The sequence below is a fragment of the Rissa tridactyla genome, chromosome 26 (genome assembly GCF_028500815.1).
Source record: "Rissa tridactyla isolate bRisTri1 chromosome 26, bRisTri1.patW.cur.20221130, whole genome shotgun sequence".
In the NCBI taxonomy this organism is placed as follows: Eukaryota; Metazoa; Chordata; class Aves; order Charadriiformes; family Laridae; genus Rissa; species Rissa tridactyla.
In genome coordinates this window covers 767,833-788,795 of record NC_071491.1, presented here as the reverse complement: position 1 = coordinate 788,795, position 20,963 = coordinate 767,833, and the positions used below count along the sequence as shown (strand labels likewise).

The 20,963-nt window shown below is 65.2% G+C and overlaps 3 protein-coding genes across 8 annotated transcripts; all 3 read left to right on the top strand.

Moving 5' to 3' along the window:
- The first annotated feature begins 816 nt into the window (after window positions 1–816).
- On the top strand, window positions 817–6,658 carry LOC128901526 (uncharacterized). Its single transcript, XM_054183599.1, has 2 exons — window positions 817–947; window positions 1,513–6,658. Exon 2 carries the CDS (start codon window positions 1,523–1,525, stop codon window positions 6,656–6,658), a length of 5,136 nt encoding a protein of 1,711 aa, XP_054039574.1. The 5' UTR covers window positions 817–947; window positions 1,513–1,522.
- A 1,335-nt stretch (window positions 6,659–7,993) lies between these two features.
- On the top strand, window positions 7,994–18,469 carry LOC128901513 (soluble scavenger receptor cysteine-rich domain-containing protein SSC5D-like). 5 transcript variants are annotated; one of them, XM_054183572.1, is made up of 9 exons: window positions 8,024–8,124; window positions 10,694–10,720; window positions 11,162–11,476; window positions 11,559–11,666; window positions 11,908–12,222; window positions 12,899–13,054; window positions 13,167–16,544; window positions 17,132–17,932; window positions 18,166–18,469. In XM_054183572.1, the coding sequence occupies exons 1-9, from the start codon at window positions 8,100–8,102 to the stop codon at window positions 18,396–18,398; spliced, it is 5,358 nt and encodes a 1,785-aa protein (XP_054039547.1). In that variant the 5' UTR covers window positions 8,024–8,099; the 3' UTR covers window positions 18,399–18,469. The 5 variants fall into 5 exon arrangements, with proteins under 5 accessions (XP_054039548.1, XP_054039547.1, XP_054039545.1 ...); XM_054183573.1 differs by lacking the exon at window positions 10,694–10,720 and having other exon boundaries at window positions 7,994–8,124; XM_054183570.1 differs by lacking the exons at window positions 8,024–8,124; window positions 10,694–10,720 and adding an exon at window positions 8,255–8,615.
- A 362-nt stretch (window positions 18,470–18,831) lies between these two features.
- On the top strand, window positions 18,832–20,784 carry LOC128901521 (CD5 antigen-like). 2 transcript variants are annotated; one of them, XM_054183593.1, is made up of 5 exons: window positions 18,832–18,880; window positions 19,341–19,370; window positions 19,771–20,085; window positions 20,170–20,495; window positions 20,583–20,783. In XM_054183593.1, the coding sequence occupies exons 1-5, from the start codon at window positions 18,847–18,849 to the stop codon at window positions 20,589–20,591; spliced, it is 714 nt and encodes a 237-aa protein (XP_054039568.1). In that variant the 5' UTR covers window positions 18,832–18,846; the 3' UTR covers window positions 20,592–20,783. The 2 variants fall into 2 exon arrangements, with proteins under 2 accessions (XP_054039568.1, XP_054039570.1); XM_054183595.1 differs by lacking the exon at window positions 19,341–19,370 and having other exon boundaries at window positions 18,839–18,880; window positions 20,583–20,784.
- The last annotated feature ends 179 nt before the right edge of the window (window positions 20,785–20,963 follow it).

Genomic DNA, 20,963 nt, shown 5'->3' with positions numbered 1-20,963 from the left:
ACAAGAGGTGACAGGGGTCCTGGGATCCTGCCTGTTCCTGTCCCCACCCCACATCCCAGTGGAACCGCGTCCTCTTGGCGGTCTTGGGGGTGTCCTGGGTCCCCCCAATCACTTCCAGCTCCCCCCCAGTCACTTCCAGCCCCCCAATTCCCCCAAAACCCTGCCCCCCCAACAGTGCTCCAGTTGCCCCAACCCCCTCTGAGCCTCCCCCAATTCCTCCAACTCCTTTCTCCCAGCTCCCCCCAAGCCTCTCCGAGCCCCCCAAGCCCCCCCAGCTTCCCCTAAGTCCCTGCCCCCCCCGTTCCCCCAACCCCCCTGAGCCTCCCTAAACCCCAAATCCCCATCAGCCCCCCAACCTTCTGCCCCCCAGTTCCCCCAACCCTCCTGAGCCTCCCCAACTATACCCTGAGCCCCCAACCCCTCCAAATCACCATCAGCCCCCAAAATCCCCACCAGCCCCCCAACCTCCCGCATCCTCCCTCATCCCCTCCCACAGCCACGCTCCTCTGAGCCCCCCCCCGCCAGGACCCCAGTCCCTCCAACACCTTCCGGACCCCCCTGAACCACCCCCAGGCCCCCAATCCCTCCAACTCCCTCCGACCCCGCCAAATCCCCTGCGGAAGAGGGGACAGGGGCACCCCCAGCCCCCGTTGCAGGTCGCACCCCTCATCTCACCCCCAGCCCCGCTCCAAGATGGCGGCGCCGCGGACTCCATTTCCCAGCAGCCCCCGCGCGGGCCCGCCCCCGCCCCCTGGGCGCGCGCGGCACGGCACGGCGCGGCGCCGGGGGGGGGGGGGGGGAGGGGCGTGGCTCCGCGCGCGGCGCGGCCCAGTCGTCGCTCGGCGGCGGCGGCGGCGGCCGGAGCGGGCCCTGCCGTGCCCTGCCCAGCCCGGCCCGGCCTGGCCTGGCCGCGCTGCGGCGGCGCCTCCCCGCGCCCTTCCTGGCAGGTGAGCGGGCAGCGGGGGGGTGGGAGCGGCAGCAGCGGCAAAGCCGGGGCGGCGGCGGCGGCGCCTGCGCGGGGCGGGGCCTGCTGGGGGTTGGGGGGGGGAGGCTGAGGGGAGGAGAGGGCACGGCCTGTAGGCGCGGTGGGGGCGTGGCCTGAAGGGAAAAGCGCGGCGGGGGCGTGGCCTGATGGGGCTTGACGGCGGGCGGCGGGCGGGACTTAAGGGACGGCGGGGGCGGGGCCTGGCGGGGCTCACGGCTCGGTGTGGGCGGGGCCTGAGGGGGAAAGTGGGGCGGGGGCGTGGTCTGTAGGGAGGAGCTGGACGGGGGCGGGGCCTGAGGCGGCTTTGGGGCCCGTGGGGGCGTCGCCTGGCGGGGAGCACCGGCGGGGGGGCGGGCCTTCAGTGCGGTGGCTACGCCCCCCACCTGCCAGGCCACGCCCCCCACTGTCCGCGTGGCCGCGCCGGGTCCCTCTGATGGGGGCGGAGTGTGTGTGTGTGCGTGTGTGTCTGTGTCTTGGGGGGATGTCGCATCCTGCCCACCCAACCCCACAATGTCCCCAACCCCCAGGACTGTCACCATGACGGGAGCCACGCCACCAGCGGGGCCAGCTGGACCCCGGGCCGGGGCTCCGGGGACGCCCGATCAGCCCTACGCTTGCCGGGAATGTGGCAAGGCCTTCAGGTGGTCCTCCCGCCTGGCCCACCATCAACGCAGCCACACAGGCGAGCGGCCCTACAAGTGCCCCGAGTGCCCCAAAGCCTTCAAGGGCTCCTCCGCCCTCCTCTACCACCAGCGGGGCCACACGGGCGAGCGGCCCTACGCCTGCCCCCAGTGTGGCAAGGCCTTCAAGCGGTCCTCCCTCCTCCAGACCCACCAGCGGGTCCACACGGGGCTGCGGGCCTTCGAGTGCGCCCAGTGCGGTCTCACCTTCAAGTGGGCGTCCCACTACCAGTACCACCTCCGTCAGCACACCGGCGAACGACCCTACCGCTGCCCGGCTTGTCCCAAAGCCTTCAAGAACTCTTCCAGCCTCCGCCGGCACCGGCACACCCACACCGGCGAGCGGCCCCACGCCTGCCCCATCTGTGGCAAAGCCTTCGCCCAAGCCACTAACCTCCGGCAACACCAGCGGGTCCACACCGGCGAGCGGCCCTATGCCTGCCCCCAGTGCGGCAAGACCTTCACCCACTCCTCCAACCTCCTCCTCCACCGCCGCACCCACGCCACTGCCCGGCCCCACGAGTGCCCCACCTGCGCCAAGGCCTTCGTCTCCGACGCCTGCCTGCAGAAACACCTGCAGAGCCATGCCGCTATGCCGCCGCTCCTCCCAGCCCCCGCCACCCCACCGGAGACACTCTGGAGGTGCTCCACCTGCCCCATGAGCTTCACCAGTGAGGAGGAGCTGCTGGGCCACCGAAGCAGCCACTCGGTGACAGACATGACCCCGCCAGCTACTCCCCACCATTGCTCCACCTGTGGCAAGACCTTCAAAAACAGCTCGGGGCTGGCCCGGCACCGGCATGGCCACGCTGCCGAGCGGCCCTTCAAGTGCACCATCTGCCCCAAGACCTTCACCCAGTTGGCTGGGCTGTTGGCCCACCAACGCAGCCACCCCACTGCTGTCCCACCGCGTCCCCTCCCCGAGGCTCCTCACCCCCCGGCAGTGTCGCAGCCCACCCCGGAGCGCCCTTACCAATGCACTGAGTGCGGCAAAGCTTTCAAGGGCTCCTCGGGGCTGCGGTACCACATGCGGGACCATACAGGTGAGCGTCCGTACGCCTGCCGTGAGTGTGGCAAGGCCTTCAAGCGATCTTCCCTCCTCCAGATCCACCAGCGGGTTCACACGGGGCTGCGGGCCTTCGAGTGCGCCCAGTGCGGTCTCACCTTCAAGTGGGCGTCCCACTACCAGTACCACCTCCGGCAGCATACCGGCGAACGACCCTACCGCTGCCCCGACTGCCCCAAAGCCTTCAAGAACACCTCCTGCCTCCGCCGCCATCGCCAGCTCCACACCGGTGAGCGGCCCCACGCCTGCCCCATCTGCGGCAAAGCCTTCGCCCAAACCTCCAACCTCCGGCAACACCAGCGGGTCCACACCGGCGAGCGGCCCTACGCCTGCCCCCAGTGCGGCAAGACCTTCACCCACTCCTCTAACCTCCAGCTCCACCGCCGCACGCACTCCGCTGCCCGGCCCTACCGCTGCCCACTCTGCCCCAAGGCCTTCGTCATGGCCTCCTACCTCCAGCGTCACCTCCGCACCCACGCCCCTGGTCCTCGCGGAACCCCCCACCGTCCCCCTCCACCTCCCCCTGAACCCCAAACCTTCCTGCTGGTGCAGACCCCCCAGGGCCTGCAGCTCATCCCCAGCCCCCCGGCACCCCCGCGGAAGGTCCTCCTGCTCCCCAGCACCCCAGCCGAGCCCCCCACCTTCACCCTTCTGCCTACTGAGGGTCCCCCGCCCCAGGTGGGGAAGGGCCCCCAGGTGTCGGGACACCCTGCTGCCGGGCAGAGCATCCTCTTGGTACCCGGCACAGGGCAGGCGCTGCCCAGTATCCAGCTCCAGGCTGTGGCGGGGACCCCGGCGGGGGCCAATGTCATCGTCTTGAGGGGTGGCGTCAGTGGTGTCCTCCCCCCGCGGGGGCCGCAGCCGCCCGAGATCAGCAGCGTCCAGCTGCAGGCAGCCGAGGTGACCAACATCCAGCTGCAAGCCCTGCCACAACCCTTAGAGGTCACCAATATCCAACTCCAAGCCGCCGAGGTGACGAATGTCCAGCTCCAAGCCACGGAGGTGACAAGTGTGCAGCTCCAAGCCCTGCCACAGCCCTTGGATGTCACCAACATCCAGCTCCAAGCTGCCGAGGTGACAAATGTCCAGCTCCAAGCCCTGCCGCAACGCTCCAAGGTGACTAACGTTCAGCTCCAAGCTCTGCCACAGCCTCTGGACGTCACTAACATCCATCTCCAAGCTGCCGAGGTGACAAATGTCCAGCTGCAAGCCTTGCCGCAGCCCTTGGATGTCACCAACATCCAGCTCCAAGCCAGTGAGGTGACAAATGTCCAGCTGCAAGCCCTGCCACAGCCCTCCAAGGTGGCCAACATCCAGCTCCACGCCTTGCCACAACCCTCAGATGTCACCAACATCCAGCTCCAAGCTGTGCCACAACCTTCAGATGTCACCAACATCCAGCTGCAGGCCACCGAGGTGACAAATGTCCAGCTGCAAGCCCTGCCACAACCTTTGGATGTCGCCAACATCCAGCTCCAAGCCCTGCCGCAACCCTCCAAGGTGACCAACATCCAGCTCCAAACCCTACCACAACCCTTGGATGTCACCAACATCCAGCTGCAGGCCACCGAGGTGACAAATGTTCAGCTCCAAGCCCTGCCACAGCCCTCGGACATCACCAACATCCAGCTCCAAGCCCTGCCGCAGCCCTCAGAGACACCCAGCATCCATCTCCAGGCCACGGAGGTGACAGATGTCCATCTCCAGGCCACGGAGGCGCCCAGCGTCCATCTCCAGGCCTTGGAGGTGCCCGATGTCCATCTCCAGGCCACAGAGGTGCCCAGTGTCCATCTCCAGGCCACGGAGGTACCTGACATCCAGCTGCAGACCACAGAGGTGGCAAATGTCCATCTCCAGGCCACAGAGGTACCTAACATCCATCTCCAAGCCACAGAGGTATCCAACATCCGTCTCCAAACCACAGAGGTCCCCAGTGTGCATCTCGAGGCCACGGAGGTGCCCAACATCCAGCTCCAGGCCATGGAGGTGCCCAACGTCCAGCTCCAGGCCACAGAGGTGCCCGATGTCCAGCTCCAGGCCACGGAGGTGCCCGACATCCAGCTCCAGGCCACGGAGGTGTCTGACATCCAGATGCAGACCACAGAGGTGCCTAATGTCCATCTGGAATCCACTGAGGTGCCCGATGTCCATCTCGAAACCACTGAGGTGCCCAACATCCATCTCCAAGCCACAGAGGTGACGAACGTTAACCTGCATGCCACCGAGGTGACCAGCATCCATCACCAAACTGTGGAGGTCCATCACCAGGATGCAGAGGTGACCACTGTCCAGCTGCAAGCCACTGAGGTGCCCAGTGTCCATCCCCAAACCGTGGAGGTGGCAAATGTCCATCTTGAGGCCGCAGAGGTGCCCAGTGTCCATCTCCAGACCACTGAGGTGCCCAATGTGTGTCACCAAACCACTGAGGTGCCCAGTGTCCAGCTACAAGTCACGGAGGTGCCCAGCATCCATCTCCAGACCACGGAGATGGCCAATGTCCATCTCCAAGACACCAAAGTGTCCAGTGTCCATCATCAAATGATGGAGGTGCCCAACATCCATCTCAAGATCACAGAGGCTCCCAACATCCAACTGAAGACAATGGAGGTGACAGATGTGCATCTCCAGGCCACTGAGGTGCCCAGTGCCTGTCACCAAATGATGGAGGTGCCCAGCGTGCAACTCAGGGCCACAGAGATGCCTAACATGCCTCTCAAGACCATGGGCGTACCTAATGTCCAACTCAAGACCACAGAGGAGGTCCCCAACATTCAACTCAAGACCATGGAGGTGCCCAGCGTCCAACTCAAGACTGTGGAGGAGGTACCCAACATCCAGCTGAAGACTGTTGAGGTGCCCAACATCCAACTGAAGGCCATGGAGCTGCCCAGCGTCCAACTCAAGACGGTGGAGGTGCCCAACATCCAACTGAAGACTGTTGAGGTGCCCAACATCCAGCTCCAGACCATGGAGGTGCCCAGTGTCCACCTTGAGCCCGCGGAGGTGACAAATGTCCATCTCCAGGCCGCAGAAGAACCCAATATCCAGCCTCAGCCCCCCGAGGTGCTGGTGGCGGGGGGGTGCCCGTCCCCCTCCGCATCCCCACGGCTGGCAGTGGTGGGGGCTGCCGGAGGGCTGCCCCCCGTCCTGCTGCTGCGGGGGGCTGGGGGGGGACCTGCCCGCCTCTGCCTGCAGGCACTGGCCCAGCTGCCCCCCCCCGGCCCCCCCCGGATCCTCCTGGTCCGGGGTGAGTCAGCACCGGGGGGCAGTGACGGGGGGCAGCCCCCCCACCCCGGCCCTGGGGGCGGCTGGGGGGTGGCAGCAGTGGAGGGGGGACGGGCCCCCCCACCCCAGAGCTGCCCAGTGTCCCCCTGGTTCACACCTTCTGAGGGGGGGCGGGGCGGACCTCCCCGGGACCCTCACGAACACCGCTGTGCAGCCGGAGCTGGGGGGGCTCATTGGGGTCCCAGTTATGCACATCTTCTGGGGGGGGCTGTCCCCCATGACCCTCGAGACATCCAGGGCCCCCCACCACGGGCACCCAGGACCTCCCCCGCCCCGGCCCCCCCTGCGGAGCTGGAGCTGGAGTGGGGGTTCTTAGCCGTGGAGTCCCGGGGGGAGAGGGGGGTGGGTCGGCCCCCCCTGACGCCTGGATCCGCCTGCGGGGGAAGGGGGGGGCTGGGTCCGCCGTGGGATGGGTCAATAAACGGTGCCCCCCCCCGTCTCCCCCCGCCCCAGCGCCGTGCGGCTCTTCCTTCGCGGCGGGAGGCGGGGAGGGGGGGGGGCGCTGTTGCTACGGGCTGGTCGCTAGGGGGCGGGGCGTCGCTAGGGGGCGGGGCCGCTGCACCCGTGGCGGGGGCGGTGCAGCGCGGCCGCGGGCGGGTCCATGAGCGTGGCGGGGAGGGGGGAGCGCGGGAGGGACTATAGCGGGGGGGGGGGGGGGTGGTGCGTACTGGGAACACTGGGGAGGGGGAATAGAGGGCACTGGGAGGCGAGGGGTGGGCTCTGAGGGACATCGGGGGACCCCGAACCCTGCCTCGCTGCCCCCGGCCATGCTCCCAGTCCTCTTCATCCCCCCCCATCAGCCCTACCGTGCCTGTGAGCCCCCCCCCAGTACAGCCCAACTGACCCCAGTATGGCCCCCAGTGTGGTGCTGGAACTTTCCCCAGTATGTTCCCGCTGACGCCCAGTATGTGTGTGCGGGGGGGGGGGTGTGCATTTGTGTGCGCGCACGTGGGTGCCTGCATGTGTACGCGTGTCCGTGCACATGTATGTACCCGTGTGGGAGGGGCGTGTACGTGTGTGCTCCTGTGTGCATGTACGCGTGTGTGTGCGTGTGTGTGTGTACATCTGGATGTGTTTGCCTGCGTGTGTGTGTGTGTGTGTGTGCACGCGTGTGTGTGTCTACACGTGTGTGCATGTGCATGTGTGTCTACCCGCCTGCATGTGCACGTGTTTGCACATGTATGTGCGCGTGTGCGTGTCTTCGTTCACACGTGTGCGCGTGTGTGCAAGCGTGCGTATGTATGCACAAGTGTGTGCAAGTGCGTGTGTGCATCTGCACATGTGTGTGCACGTGTGCATATCTGTGCCCACGCGTGTGCCCATCTCCGTGCACGTGTGAGCGTGCGGGCAGCGGCTGCGTGTGCCCTGTGCTCATGTGTCGTGCTGCGGGAGGCCCCGTGCACACGCGTGTTTGTGGGAGGCCACGTGCACACGCGTGGCGGGGCGGCAGAGGGCATGTGCCCACGCGTGTTGGGGTAACAGGAGGCCCCATGCGCACACGTGTTGGTGGGAGGCCACATGCACACACATGGCGGGGCGGCGGAGGGCATGTGCCCACACATGGCGGGGCGGCGGGAGACCACGTGCACACGTGTGTTGGTGGGAGGCCACGTGCCCACGTGTGTTGGTGGGAGGCCACATGCACACCCATGTTGATGGGAGGCCCCGTGCCCACGCATGTTGGGGGGAGGCCCCGTGCCCACGCGTGTTGGGGTGGTGGGAGGCCCCGTGCACACGTGCGTTGGTGAGAGGCCACGTGCCCACGTGTGTTGGGACAGCGGGAGGCCACGTGCACACGCGTGGGCGCTGCACGTGTGTCCCCTGGGCGCCACGTGGCTCCGGCGTTGCCCCCTGCTGGCCCTGGGGCTGGGGGGGGGAAGGGGGGTGACACACAACCGGGGGACCCTCCTGCCCCTTCCACCCCCCCCAACCCGTCCCCAGCCCAGGGGGTCCCAGCACCCCCCCCCGCCCCCCAGCCTGGCCCCTGGATGGATGGACGGACGGACTGAGTCATCCTTGGCCCGGCAGCCCCGGCTCGGCCTCGCCCCCCCCCCCGCCGGCCCCAGCGCCACCAGCACCCACCATGGCCTTCGCCATCCTGCTGCTGGGTGAGCCCGGGCGGCACCGCCTGTGCTGGCACTGGCACTGGCACTGGCACTGACACTGGCACTGCACCGCACTGCGCTGCATGGCACGGCACAGCACTGCAAGGGTGGGTGTGCGTGTGGCACAGGTACGGCGTGGGTGCTGGGAAGGGTGCATGGGCGCTGCATGGGCCCTGGCACTGCACTGGCACTGCATGGCACTGGCACTGGCACTGGCAAAGTCCCTGCATGGGGTGGGTGTGCATGCGGCACGGGTACGGCGTGGGTGCTCGGAGGGGGGTGAAATAAAACGCCAGGCGCTGCAAGGGTGTTGTGCTGGCGCTGCACGGCACGGGCACTGCACGGGCACTGCACAGGGTTGATGTGCGTATGGCATGGCTGCGGTGCGGGAGCTTGGAAAGGGGTTGGATACAGCACCAGGCACTGCACAGGCACCGAGATGACACGGCACTGGCACTGGCACTGGCACTGCACGGGCACTGCCGCTGCACAGGGTTGGTGTGTGTATGGCACGGCTATGGCACGGGTGCTGGGAGGGGGGGTTGAACACGGCACTGGGTGCTGCACAGGCACAGTGCTGGCACCGCACTGGCACTGCACGGGCACTGCATGGGGTTGGTGTGCGTATGGCAGCGCTACAGCACGGGGGTGGCGTGGGTGCTGGGGGGGGGGTAAATACAGGACTGGGCATGGCACTGGCACTGCACAGGCGCTGCAGTGGGCACTACACGGGGGGGCTGGGTACTGCCCTGGGCACTGCACAGGACTGGGCGCTGCACTGGGCACTGGAAGGGAAGGGCACTGCTGGGGGGGGGCACTGAGAGCTGCAAAGGGGGCTGGGCGCTGCAGGGGCACTGCATGGGGCTGTGGGACACTGCGGGGGGGGGGACAGGCACTGGGCACCGTGGGTGGTGCTGGGAGCTGGGCTGGGCACTGGGAACTGGGCACTGGGAAGGGCACTGGGTGCCATGGGACATACTGGGCACTGGGAAGGACATGGGGCACTGGGAACTGGGCACTGGGAATTGCACTGGGTGCCATGGGCCATACTGGGTACTGGGAAGGGCATGGGGCACTGGGAACTGGGCACTGGGAAAGGGCACTGGGTGCCATGGGCCATACTGGGCACTGGGAAGGACATGGGGCACTGGGCACTTGTCACTGGGAAGGGCACTGGGTGCCATGGGCCATACTGGGCACTGGGAAGGGCATGGGGCACTGGGAACTGGGCACTGGGAATTGCACTGGGTGCCATGGGCCATACTGGGCACTGGGAAGGACATGGGGCACTGGGCACTTGTCACTGGGAAGGGCACTGGGTGCCATGGGCCATACTGGGCACTGGGAAGGGCATGGGGCACTGGGAACTGGGCACTGGGAATTGCACTGGGTGCCATGGGCCATACTGGGCACTGGGAAGGGCATGGGGCACTGGCCACTGGGAAGGGCGCTGGGTGCCACGGGCCATAATGGGCACTGGGAAGGGCATGGGGCACTGGGAACTGGGCACTGGGAAAGGGCACTGGGTGCCATGGGCCATAATGGGCACTGGGTGTGGGGCACTGCGGGCTGTGCTGGTAACTGGTTACTGGGCTCTGCAGGATACTGGGAAGGCTGTGACACACTGGGCAGGGCACTGGGTGGTCTGGGCTGTCCTGGGAACTGGTCGCTGGGAGGGGAACTGTGTAGGGTGGGCTGTGATGGGCACTGGGAAGGGCACTGGTCGCTGGTGATGGGGCACTGGGCTCTGGGAACTGGGAAGGGCACTGGGCACTGGGCATGGACACTGGGATGGGCACTGGGCACTGGTTGCTGGTGATGGGGCACTGGGCTCTGGGAACCGGGAAGGGCGCTGGGCACTGGTCATGGGGCACCGGGTACTGGGCACTGGGCTCCAGGATCTGGGAAAGGCACTGGGCAGTGGGCACTGAGAAGGGCACTGGTCATGGTCATGGGGCAGTGGGCACTGGGAAAGACATGGGGCACTGGGCTCTGGGAGCCGGGAAGGGCAGTGGGCACTGGCCATGGGGCACCAGGCACTGGGAAAAGCACCAGTCACTGGTCACAGGGAACTGGTCGTTGGGTGCTGGGAACTGGGAAGGGCACTGGGCACTGGGCATGGGGCACCGGGCACTGGGAAGGGCAGTGGTCACAGGGCACTGGGCACTGGGAAGGGCACTGGGCACTGGGCACTGGTCTCTGGGAGGGGCACTGTGCTTGGGGCAGTAGGGACTGGGACCTGCAGGAGGCCACTGGGCATGGAGCAGTGGGCACTGGGCAGGGCAGTGGTCACTGGGTCCAGGGAATGGCACTGGACACTGAGAAGGGCACCAGGCACTGGTCATGGACACTGGGAAGGGCACTGGTCGTGGGGCACCAGGCACTGGGAAAGGCACTAGGCACAGGGAACTGTGAATGGCACTGGGCAGTGGGCACAGGGAACTGGGAAGGGCACTGGCCTCTGGGCACTGGTCCCCACTGCTGGGTGCCCCGGGCCCCCCGGGGGAGCCTGGGATGGGGGGAGATGCCCAGGCGCCTGTGTCCCCCGCTCATCCTTCCACTTGGTCTCCAGTGGGGCTGCTGGGACCCCGCAGCACAGGTACTGGGGTGGGGGGGGGAGGGGGGCAGCGCGGTGGGGAGGGGTCTGACCCAGTGGCTCCCAGTGAGTCCCAGTGAGGGGGAGCTCTTGGGGGGTCCCAGTTTGTGCAAAGGATCCCAGTAGGTCCCAGCAGGTCCCAGGATCCCAGCAGGTCCCAGTGTGTGCAGAGGGTCCCAGTGGGTCCCAGTGGGTGCAGGGGTCACAGAAGGTCCCACGAGGTTCCCTAGTGTGCAAAGGAGCCCAGCGGGTCCCAGTAGGTCCCAGCAGGTCCCAGGATCCCAGTGGGTCCCGGTTTGTGCAAAGGATCCCAGCAGGTCCCAGTGTGCACAAAGGAGCCCAGCGGGTCCCAGTAGGTCCCAGCAGGTCCCAGGATCCCAGTGGGTCCCAGCGGGTGTTGTGGGGTGCCATTGGCCCCGGTGCCTGAGCACGGGCTGTCCCCAGGGCCCTTCCCGGTGCGGCTGGCTGGGGGCCCCGGGCGCTGTGCCGGGCGAGTGGAGGTGCAGCACGACGGGCGCTGGGGCACTGTCTGCGACGACGATTGGGGGCTGCCAGACGCGGCGGTGGTCTGCAGGCAGCTGGGCTGCGGGGCCGCCCTGGCTGCCCCCCCAGGAGCCTGGTTTGGAGAGGGCTTGGGTCCCATCTGGCTCAACGGGTTGCGGTGCCGGGGCACCGAGGAGCGCCTGGTCCTATGCCGGCACCGGGGTTGGCGTCCCCACGTCTGCGCCCACGAAGAGGATGCCAGCGCCGTCTGCTCAGGTGGGCTGCAGCGGGCAGGTGGGTGAGCCGGGGCGGGGGGACCCGAGCTGGGGACCCCTCGCCTGACTGCCGCTCCCCACAGCTCACCGCTTCCAGCCCCTCGGCACCACCGAGCCCCCCTGGATGCCCACCCCGCCGCCCACCCTCACCCCGCCACCCCTTACAGCCTGTGCGGGTGCAGCATGCGCAGGTACGGTGTGCACGGGGACGTTGTGCACGGGTACAGCATGCCACGGGTACAGCGTGCACAGATACAGTGTGTGCAAGTACGGCGTGCACAGGTACAGCGTGCGCAGGTTCAGTGTGCATAGGCATGGCATGCACGGGTACAGCGTGCACGGTCACGGTGTGCCCAGGCAGGGTGTGCACAGGCACCCCCCACCCATGGCTCCCCTGGGTTGCGCCGGTGCTGACCCTGGTCTCTCTCCCAGGGGCTCCCACCGTGCGGCTAGTGGGGGCCGCGGGGCGCTGCGCCGGCCGGCTGGAGATCTTCCACGACGGGCACTGGGGCACCGTCTGCGATGACCTGTGGGGGCTGCCGGACGCGGCGGTGGTCTGCCGGCAGCTGGGCTGCGGTGCCGCCCTTGACGCACCCCGGGCAGCTTTTTTCGGCGAGGGCACAGGGCCCATCTGGCTGGACGATGTGCGGTGTCAGGGGAACGAGTCGTCTCTGCTGGGGTGCCCGGCTTCCCCCTGGGGCCTCACCAACTGCCAGCACCGGGAGGATGCGGCTGTTGTCTGCGCAGGTACCTGCGATGGGGGGGCGGCTGGGGGCCGGGCAGTCCCCGTACCCATGCAGTGGGCACGGGGCAGTGGGTGGGCACAGGGACACCGCGTCTGAATTGCAAACCCTGTGGGTGCAGGGTCTGCAGGGTGCAGCGCGGCTTTGCCGCAAGCGGCTGCAGTGAGAGTGCAGTGCAGGTGCAGTGTGCACGTGGGCAGGGTGCAGCGTGTGTGTGTGCGCAGTGCATGGGGACACCGAGTCTGTGCAGTGCGCGCATGGGCAGGGTGCAGTGAGTGCGTGCTGTGCATGCGTGTGTGCAGTGCATGCATGGGCAGGGTGCAGTGCGTGTGTGCAGCACACGGACACAAGGAGTCTGTGCAGCGCATGTGTAGGCAGGGTGCAGCGCACGTGTGTAGTGTGTATGTGGGCAGGGTGGAGCGTGTGTGTGCAGTGCATGCGTGGGCACGGTGCCGTGTGGGTGCAGTGCGCAGGGACATGGGGTCTGTGCAGTGCGCGCATGGGCAGGGTGCAGTGTGTGTGCAGTGCGTGTTTCCGCTGCATCGGGACACCGAGTCTGTGCAGTGCATGTGAGGGCAGGGTGCATGCATGCAGTGCATTCGTAGGCAGGATGCAGTGTGTATACAGTGCACATCCAGTGCACGCACTGCAGGGCTCACGCTGGTCTCCTCCACCCGCAGATGAGCTGGCCACCCTGGATGTCCGCCCTGCAGAGCCCACTCGCCACCAGCCGACGATGAAGCCATCCCGGGTGCTCCCCTCCGCCCGGCCCCACATTCCTGGCTCTCCCCGGAGCACCGCAGCCATCCCACCCGCCGCACGGACAGCCCGCAAGGGTAGGAGGAGCAGGGATGGGGGTCCCAGAGACCCTGTCCCCAAGAGATGCCCGCACCTCTGGGGCTGAGTGTCCCCCAAGAGCTGGGCTGAGTGACCCTCTCGTTGCTGCAGGGCAAGGGGACCTGCTGTCACCAATGGGGACATCTCCACCGGTCAGCAGCACCCAGCACCCTGCAGGACAGGGTCCGGCCAACACCACCCCTGGCACCCAGCGCCCCACGGAATGGGATGCAACTGGTGTCACCCCCAGCACCCAGCAGCCTGCAGGATGGGATTCAACTGGTGCCACCCCCGGCACGCAGCGCCCCACAGGACAAAGTCGAATCGGTGTCACGCAAGCCAAAGCGGTACGAGATCCCATTCGTATCATCAGGATCACCCGACTCAAGGCAGAACAGGACCCAGCTGGCATCATCCAGAGCACCAAGCCCAAGGCAGGACGGGATCCAGCTGGTGCCACCAGGTCTAAAGTGGGACGGGATCCAGCTGGTGCCACCAGGTCCAAGGCAGGACGGGATCCAGCTGGCACCAACAGGTCCAAGGCAGGATGGAATCCAGCTGGCACCAACAGGTCCAAGGCAGGACGGGATCCAGCCAGTATCAACAGGTCCAAGGCAGGATGGCATCCTGCTGGCACCAACAGGTCCAAGGCAGGACGGGATCCAGTCGGTACCAACAGGTCCAAGGCAGGATGGGATTCAGCTGGCACCAACAGGTCCAAGGCAGGACGGGATCCAGTCGGTACCAACAGGTCCAAGGCAGGACAGGATCCAGTCAGTACCATCCGTGTCATCCGACCCAAAGCAGGGCGGGATCCAACCAGTACCATACGGATCACCCAACCCAAAGCTGGGCAGATTCTGGCAGGTGCCAACCGGACCACCAGGAAACCACCAGGGCGGGGTTTGGTTGGGACTATGCAAGGTACCAAGCTCAAAGCAGGGTGGGATCTACTTGGTGCCACTCAACCACCAACAGGGCAGGATGTGGCAGTTGACATCCAGCCCACCCAGCCCCTACCAGGAAAGCATCCTGTTGATGCCACTCAAGCCAAAGTGGGGCAGCATCTGGTTAGAACCACACAAGGGACCAGGCCCAAAGCAAGGCAGGAGTTGGCCCCCACCATGGTGGTCCCAATAGGGGATACCATGTGGAGTAACCAGAACGTGACAGAACCAGGTCCTGAAGGTACCATGAAGAGCACACGTCCTCCAGCAGAACTGGATGTAGATGGTACCAAATGGGCAACACGTTCTTCAACAGATTTTGGTCTAGATGATACCCTGAGGAGCACACGTCCTGCAGCAGAACCAGGTCCTGAAGGTACCATGCAGAGAACACATCCTACAGCAAAAGAACCAGGTCCTGAAGGGACCATGAGTACTACACATCCTGCAGCAGAACTGGGTCCAGAAGGTACCATGATGAGCACAGGTCCTCCAGTGGAACTGTTTCCAGGTGGTACCATGTGGAGCACACGTTCTCCAGTGGAACTGGATTCAGATGGTACCACATGGGGCACATATCCTGCAGCCGAATCAGGTCCAGAAAGTGCCATGAGAAGCACACATCCTCCAGCAGAACCAGGTCCAGAAGGTACCACGAGAAGCACACGTCCTCCAGTGGAACTGGTTCCAGATGGTACCACATGGAGCACATATCCTGCAGCAGAACCAGGTCCAGAAGGTACCATGAGAAGCACACATCCTCCAGTGGAACTGGTTCCAGGTGGTACCACACGGAGCACACATCCTGCAGCAGAACCGGGTCCAGAAGGTACCATGAGAAGCACACATCCTCCAGTGGAACTGGTTCCAGATGGTACCACACGGAGCACACATCCTGCAGCAGAACCGGGTCCAGAAGGTACCATGAGAAGCACACGTCCTCCAGTGGAACTGGTTCCAGGTGGTACCATGTGGAGCACACGTTCTCCAGTGGAACTGGATTCAGATGGTACCACAAGGGGCACAGATCCTGCAGCAGAACTGGGTCCAGAAGGTACCACAAGAAGCACACGTCCTCCAGTGGAACTGGTTCCAGGTGGTACCATGTGGAGCACACATTCTCCAGTGGAACTGGATTCAGATGGTACCACAAGGGGCACAAATCCCGCAGCAGAACTGGGTCCAGAAGGTACCACAAGAAGCACACATCCTTCAGTGGAACTGGTTCCGGGTGGTACCATGTGGAGCACACGTTCTCCAGTGGAACTGGATTCAGATGGTACCACATGGGGCACATATCCTGCAGCCGAATCAGGTCCAGAAAGTGCCATGAGAAGCACACATCCTCCAGCAGAACCAGGTCCAGAAGGTACCACGAGAAGCACACGTCCTCCAGTGGAACTGGTTCCAGATGGTACCACATGGAGCACATATCCTGCAGCAGAACCAGGTCCAGAAGGTACCATGAGAAGCACACATCCTCCAGTGGAACTGGTTCCAGGTGGTACCACACGGAGCACACATCCTGCAGCAGAACCGGGTCCAGAAGGTACCATGAGAAGCACACATCCTCCAGTGGAACTGGTTCCAGATGGTACCACATGGAGCACACATCCTGCAGCAGAACCGGGTCCAGAAGGTACCACAAGAAGCACACATCCTCCAGTGGAACTGGTTCCGGGTGGTACCATGTGGAGCACACGTTCTCCAGTGGAACTGGATTCAGATGGTACCACATGGGGCACATATCCTGCAGCAGAATCAGGTCCAGAAAGTGCCATGAGGAGCACACATCCTCCAGCAGAACCAGGTCCAGAAGGTACCATGAGAAGCACACGTCCTCCAGTGGAACTGGTTCCAGATGGTACCACATGGAGCACATATCCTGCAGCAGAACCAGGTCCAGAAGGTATCATGAGAAGCATGCATCCTCCAGTGGAACTGGTTCCAGGTGGTACCACATGGAGCACACATCCTCCAGCAGAATCAGGTCCTGAAGATACCATGATGAGCACACGTCCTCCAGCAGAACCAGGTCCAGAAGGTAGCATGCAAAGCACACGTCCTGCAGAAGAACTAGATCCTGAAGGTACTATGAGGAGCACTCGTCCTCCAGCAGATCTGGGTCCGGGTGGCACAATGCAGAGAGCACATTCTTCAGCAGAAAGGGGTCTGGATGATACCATGTGGAGTGCACATCCCACAGCAGAACCTGGTCCCAGTGGTGCCACACCATATGCACATCCTTCAGGAGAACTGGATGCAGATGGTACCACACAGAGCACAGGTTCTTTAGCAGATTTCAGTCTAGATGATACCCTGAGGAGCACACACCCTGCAGCAGCACCAGATCCAGAAGGTACCATGATGAGCACGCATCCTGCATCAGAATCGGGTCCAGATGGTACCATGAGGAGCATACATTCTCCAGCAGAACTGAGTCCAGATGCTATCACATGGAGCATACATCCAGGAGACAAACATGGTCCAGAAGCTACCACGAGGAGCACACGTCCTCCAGCAAATCTGGATCCAGATGGTAGTAAGCAAGAAATCTCATGGAAGAAATTTTCAGGACAAGGATAAAATGTTGGAGGGCTGGGGTGGGTGGAAAGACAGTAGGGGCTATGCATGGGTAGACCGAGAGGGGAAGGGGTGACTGAATGGAGAGAAAGGTGGAGGGAAGGAAGGACAGAAAGTTAGGAGAAAGGGTAGATGGATTGATGGATGGATGGCAAGGAAGGATTTGTTGGAGAATGGAGGCATGGACAGTAACGAAAGAGGAATGGATGGACGGGTGGGTAGATGGAAGGATGGAGGGATGGTTGGATGGATGGATGGACGGACAGATGGATTGTTGGACGGACGGATGGATGTTTGGATGCATGGATGTTTGGATGGATGGACGGATGGATGGATGTTTGGATGGATGGACGGATGGATGGATGGATGTTTGGATGGATGTTTGGATGGATGGACAGCTGTTTGGATGGATGGATGGATGGATGGATAGATGGATGGATGGATAGATGGATGGATGTGGTGCTCTTCACCCAGCACCCAGGGTGAAGGGGCCTGGAGACAGTGGTGCAGGGGCCTCACAGATCTTTGTGTCCCTTCCCTCCCCAGGTGCAGACCTGGACCCAAGCCCCTCTGGGGTTTCTGCTCCCCCCACAGAGCCCCCATCACCCCCTCCATCACAGAACCCCACCCTGATGTCAGCAGCCCCTCCTGCCCTTGCAGTACAACTGGATACAGGCTCCAGCATCCCCTCCGAGAGCCCCCCAGAGCCCTCCAGCACCCAGAGCCCCCCAGTACCCACCCAGCTCCCCAAGGACACCCCTAGTGCACAGCCCCCCCCAGCACCCCCCCAGCACCCCATGGAAATCGCCAGCCCCCACATAGGCCCAGCACTCCTTCAGCATCCCATGGAGACCCTCAGCAGCCAGACACCCCCAGTACCCTCCCAGCACCCCACAGAGACCCTCAGCACCCAGACCCCCCCAGTACCCTCCCAGCACCCCACAGAGACCCTCAACACTCAGACCCCCCCAGCATCCTCCCAGCACCCCATGGAGCCCTTTGGCACCCAGATCCTCCCAGTACCCTCCCAGCATCCCACAGAGACCCTCAACACTCAGACCCCCCCAGAACCCTCCCAGCACCCCACGGAACCCCTCAGCACCCAGACCCCCCCAGCACTCCCCCAGCACCCCACAGAGACCCTCAACACTCAGACACCCCCAGCATCCCAGGAGCACCCCATGGAGCCCTTTGGCACGCAGACCCCCCCAGCACCCTCCCAGCACCCCACGGAGCTGCTCAACACCCAGACCCCCCCATCACCCTCCCAGCCCACTCCGGAGCCGCTCAGCACCCATCCGTCCCGCACCCCAGCAGACCCCGTGCTCCCAAGGGCACCATGCACAGGTAAGGGGGGGGCATAGCAGCAAAAGGGGTGTCCTGCCACCCCCCTGGAGTGATACCCATTGGGACCCCTGTGCTCTGTGGCAGTGTGGGGGTGGGTGCTGGCAGGGTGGGAGAGGGATGCAGGCCCCCCCTGCACCTGAAATTCTGGTATTTTTTGGGCGGGGGGGAAACACAACTGGGGGAGGTATCGCTCATGGCTGTGCTTTAGGAGGTCTCTATATCTCCCCCCACAGGTCCGGCTCCCCCAGCAGCGCCGCTGCCAGCCCACCCTGCAGCTGGAGGGCACTGGGGAGGGGAGTCCGGCAGCTGCCCCCCATGTCCGGCCCCCCCAGCTGCAGGCCCTGCTGCAGGAGGTGCAGGGGCTGCGGGGGGACCTACGGGCGCTCACCTTGACCCTCCAGCATCTCCTGAGGGGCTTTTCAGGCTCCCCCCGTGCCACCGGCTCTCAGACATAATGGGGTCTTGACACACTCCCCCCAGGCTGGGTGGCTCGGGGGACGCTGCTGTGACCTCCAGATGGAATAAAATGGGGCTGGACCCACCCCTGCTCGCTCCTGATCCTGGAGCCTATTGAGGTTGTGGGCTGGTGGGATGGGGAGCATCGTTTTGGGGGAGACATAGGGGGATCAGCCCCATCTTGGGTGCACCCTTGGCTGGGGGGGGTGACCTGGGGAGCGCAGGCAGCAGGGCCCCTTCTTTTGGGCGGAGGGGGGGCCTGATCCTGCTCCCCATCACACGCCCCCATCTCTGCTGGCCCCATGGCGCCGGGCTGGCTCCTTCAGCACTTCCCCACAGCGTTTTCGCTTCCTCCCCTCTTCCCCCTCCCCGCCCCGCTGCCCCCCACGGCCCTCCCTGGGCGGGAGCCTTAAAAGGGGGGGGGGGGCCCTGGGAGGGGGGGCCCAGGCAGCTGCGGCATGGGGGGGCTGGTTGGCCTTGGGCTGTGCCTCGGTGAGGGACTGGGGGTCGTGGGGGGGTGGGCGGGGGTGTGGGGCAGGGGCTTCGGGGGGTCACAGATCTGGGGATGAATTGGGGGGGGGGGGGCTCAGATCTGGGGGGGGACAGGACTTTGGTGGCAGAGCTGGGGGTGCTCATGAGGGGCACGGAGCTGGGGGTGAACTTGGTGGGGGCAGAGCTGGGAGTGGATTTGGGGGGTGTGTTGGGGATTTTACTGGGGTGTGCAGGGTGGGATGTCCACGGCGTGTGTGTTGCTGGGGGGGGTGGGTGTGTCAGTAGGGTCGGGGGGTGTCTGTGGGTGTGTGTTGGGGGGACAACAAGGAGTGTGGAGCGTGGGGGTGTCCGTGGGGTGTATGTTGTAGGTCAGTGGGGCGCGGGGAAGGGGGGGTGTGTGTGTGTGTCTGTGGGGCGAGGGCTGGGTCCCGACTCCCATCCCTTCCCTCTCTCCCCCCAGCTCTGTGCTGCAGCGTTGTGGCCGGATCTGGTACGTTGGGAGTCCCCTGGGTGTCCCCTGGTGGCCCCGGTGTGTCCCCCCGGTGACACTCGGGGGCCACGGGGTCAGCAGCCACGGGATATGGCAGGCACTGGGGCATGGATCACACATAGGAGGGCTTGTACTGGGCAGACTGGGGCCGTCCTGGGCATACTGGGCAGACCAGGGATGGGCTGGCCAAACTGGGTTTGTGTTGGGTATATGGGGTTGTGCTGGACAGACTGGAGCTTTGCTGGGAAGACTGGGGTTGTGCTGGATGTGCTGGGGCCATGCTGGGCAGATTAGGGAGCGGATTGGGCAAACAGAGGTTGGGTCGGGCAGACTGGGCAGACTGGGGCTATCCTGGGCAGACTGAGGCTGTACTGGTCATACTGGTTCCGTATCCCCGCAGCGGTGCCAGCCCGGTTGCAAGGTGGCCGTTCACGCTGTGCCGGGCGCCTGGAGCTCCTCTTTGCTGGCACCTGGGGCTCCGTCTGTGCCGAGGGCTGGGATCCGGCGGCTGCCCGGGTGCTGTGCCGCCAGCTGGCCTGCGGTCGCCCGCGGTTCGTCCCAGCGCCCTGCGGCTCCACGGCGGCCGGTGCTCCCCCGGTGGTGCTGCGGCAGGTGCAGTGCACTGGGCAGGAGCCGGCCCTGGAGCACTGCATCCTCCAACCGGGGCACCCGTCTCCCTGCCCCATGGATCGGGTGGCCGCTGTTGAGTGCGAGGGTGAGTGTGCCAGCAGCATGGGGTGATGCTGCCCTAGATGGGGGGGTGTCCCTTGGGGCTGGTGTCACGATGATGTCCCCGCAGACCCCTTCCAGCTGCGGTTGGTGGGTGGCCCCGGGCGCTGCGCCGGGCGGTTGGAGGTGAACCACGCTGGGCAGTGGGGCACAGTCTGCGATGACGGCTGGAGCGGGACCAACGCGGCGGTGGTTTGCCGGGAGCTGAGCTGTGGGGCAGCGGGGAAAGTTGGCGACCTTCCCCGGGGACGGCCCCGCTTCGGCCCCGGTGCTGGGCGCATCTGGCTGGACGACGTCCGCTGCCGGGGTCAGGAGGGGACCCTGCGGGATTGCGCCCACCGCACGTGGGGACGCCACGACTGCACCCACCAGGAGGATGTCAGCGTGGTCTGCCAGGTCTGGGACCCCCTCCCGCCGCCATGGGATACCCGGGGTGGCCTGGCAGGGCAGGATCACGCCATGGTCATCCTTTTGTCCCTGCAGGATGCCTGAGCTCTGCCCCTCGATGGCCCCCAGCCACCGTGTCCCCCTGCGGAGCATCCCTCCTGCATCCGTCCCCAGGCAGCCCCTGGCCCCATGGGAGACCCCAGACACAAGACTCCACAGGAGGCCGTCAGTGGCAGCAGGGGATCCTGCCCCAGCCCCTCATCCCTCTGCCCAGTCATTAAATGTGGGAAACTGAGCGTCTGCCTGCACCATGCCTGTGCCCGGGGATGTGGGCACCCAGCCCCACAAGGCACCATGGGGTGCCTGCGCACAGCCATGTCCACGCTGTGGGGCCTCAGTGGGGTGAGTGCAGGGATCCTGCTGTCCCAGGTGTGGGGCTGAGCCCAGCCTGGCCCCCTGCCCACGCTCCCCCCGTGG

Excerpts from the sequence above, each read along its gene's own strand:
- LOC128901513 (XM_054183568.1), top strand. The coding sequence starts at position 10,537 with ATGGCACTGGGCAGTGGGCACAGGGAACTGGGAAGGGCACTGGCCTCT. Across the intron at positions 12,223-12,898 it reads TGCGGCTGTTGTCTGCGCAG|ATGAGCTGGCCACCCTGGAT; the intron begins GTACCTGCGATG and ends CTCCACCCGCAG. Across the intron at positions 17,933-18,165 it reads CCCAAGGGCACCATGCACAG|GTCCGGCTCCCCCAGCAGCG; the intron begins GTAAGGGGGGGG and ends CTCCCCCCACAG.
- LOC128901526 (XM_054183599.1), top strand. The coding sequence starts at position 1,523 with ATGACGGGAGCCACGCCACCAGCGGGGCCAGCTGGACCCCGGGCCGGG.
- LOC128901521 (XM_054183593.1), top strand. The coding sequence starts at position 18,847 with ATGGGGGGGCTGGTTGGCCTTGGGCTGTGCCTCG. Across the intron at positions 19,371-19,770 it reads CAGCGTTGTGGCCGGATCTG|CGGTGCCAGCCCGGTTGCAA; the intron begins GTACGTTGGGAG and ends GTATCCCCGCAG. Across the intron at positions 20,086-20,169 it reads GGCCGCTGTTGAGTGCGAGG|ACCCCTTCCAGCTGCGGTTG; the intron begins GTGAGTGTGCCA and ends ATGTCCCCGCAG.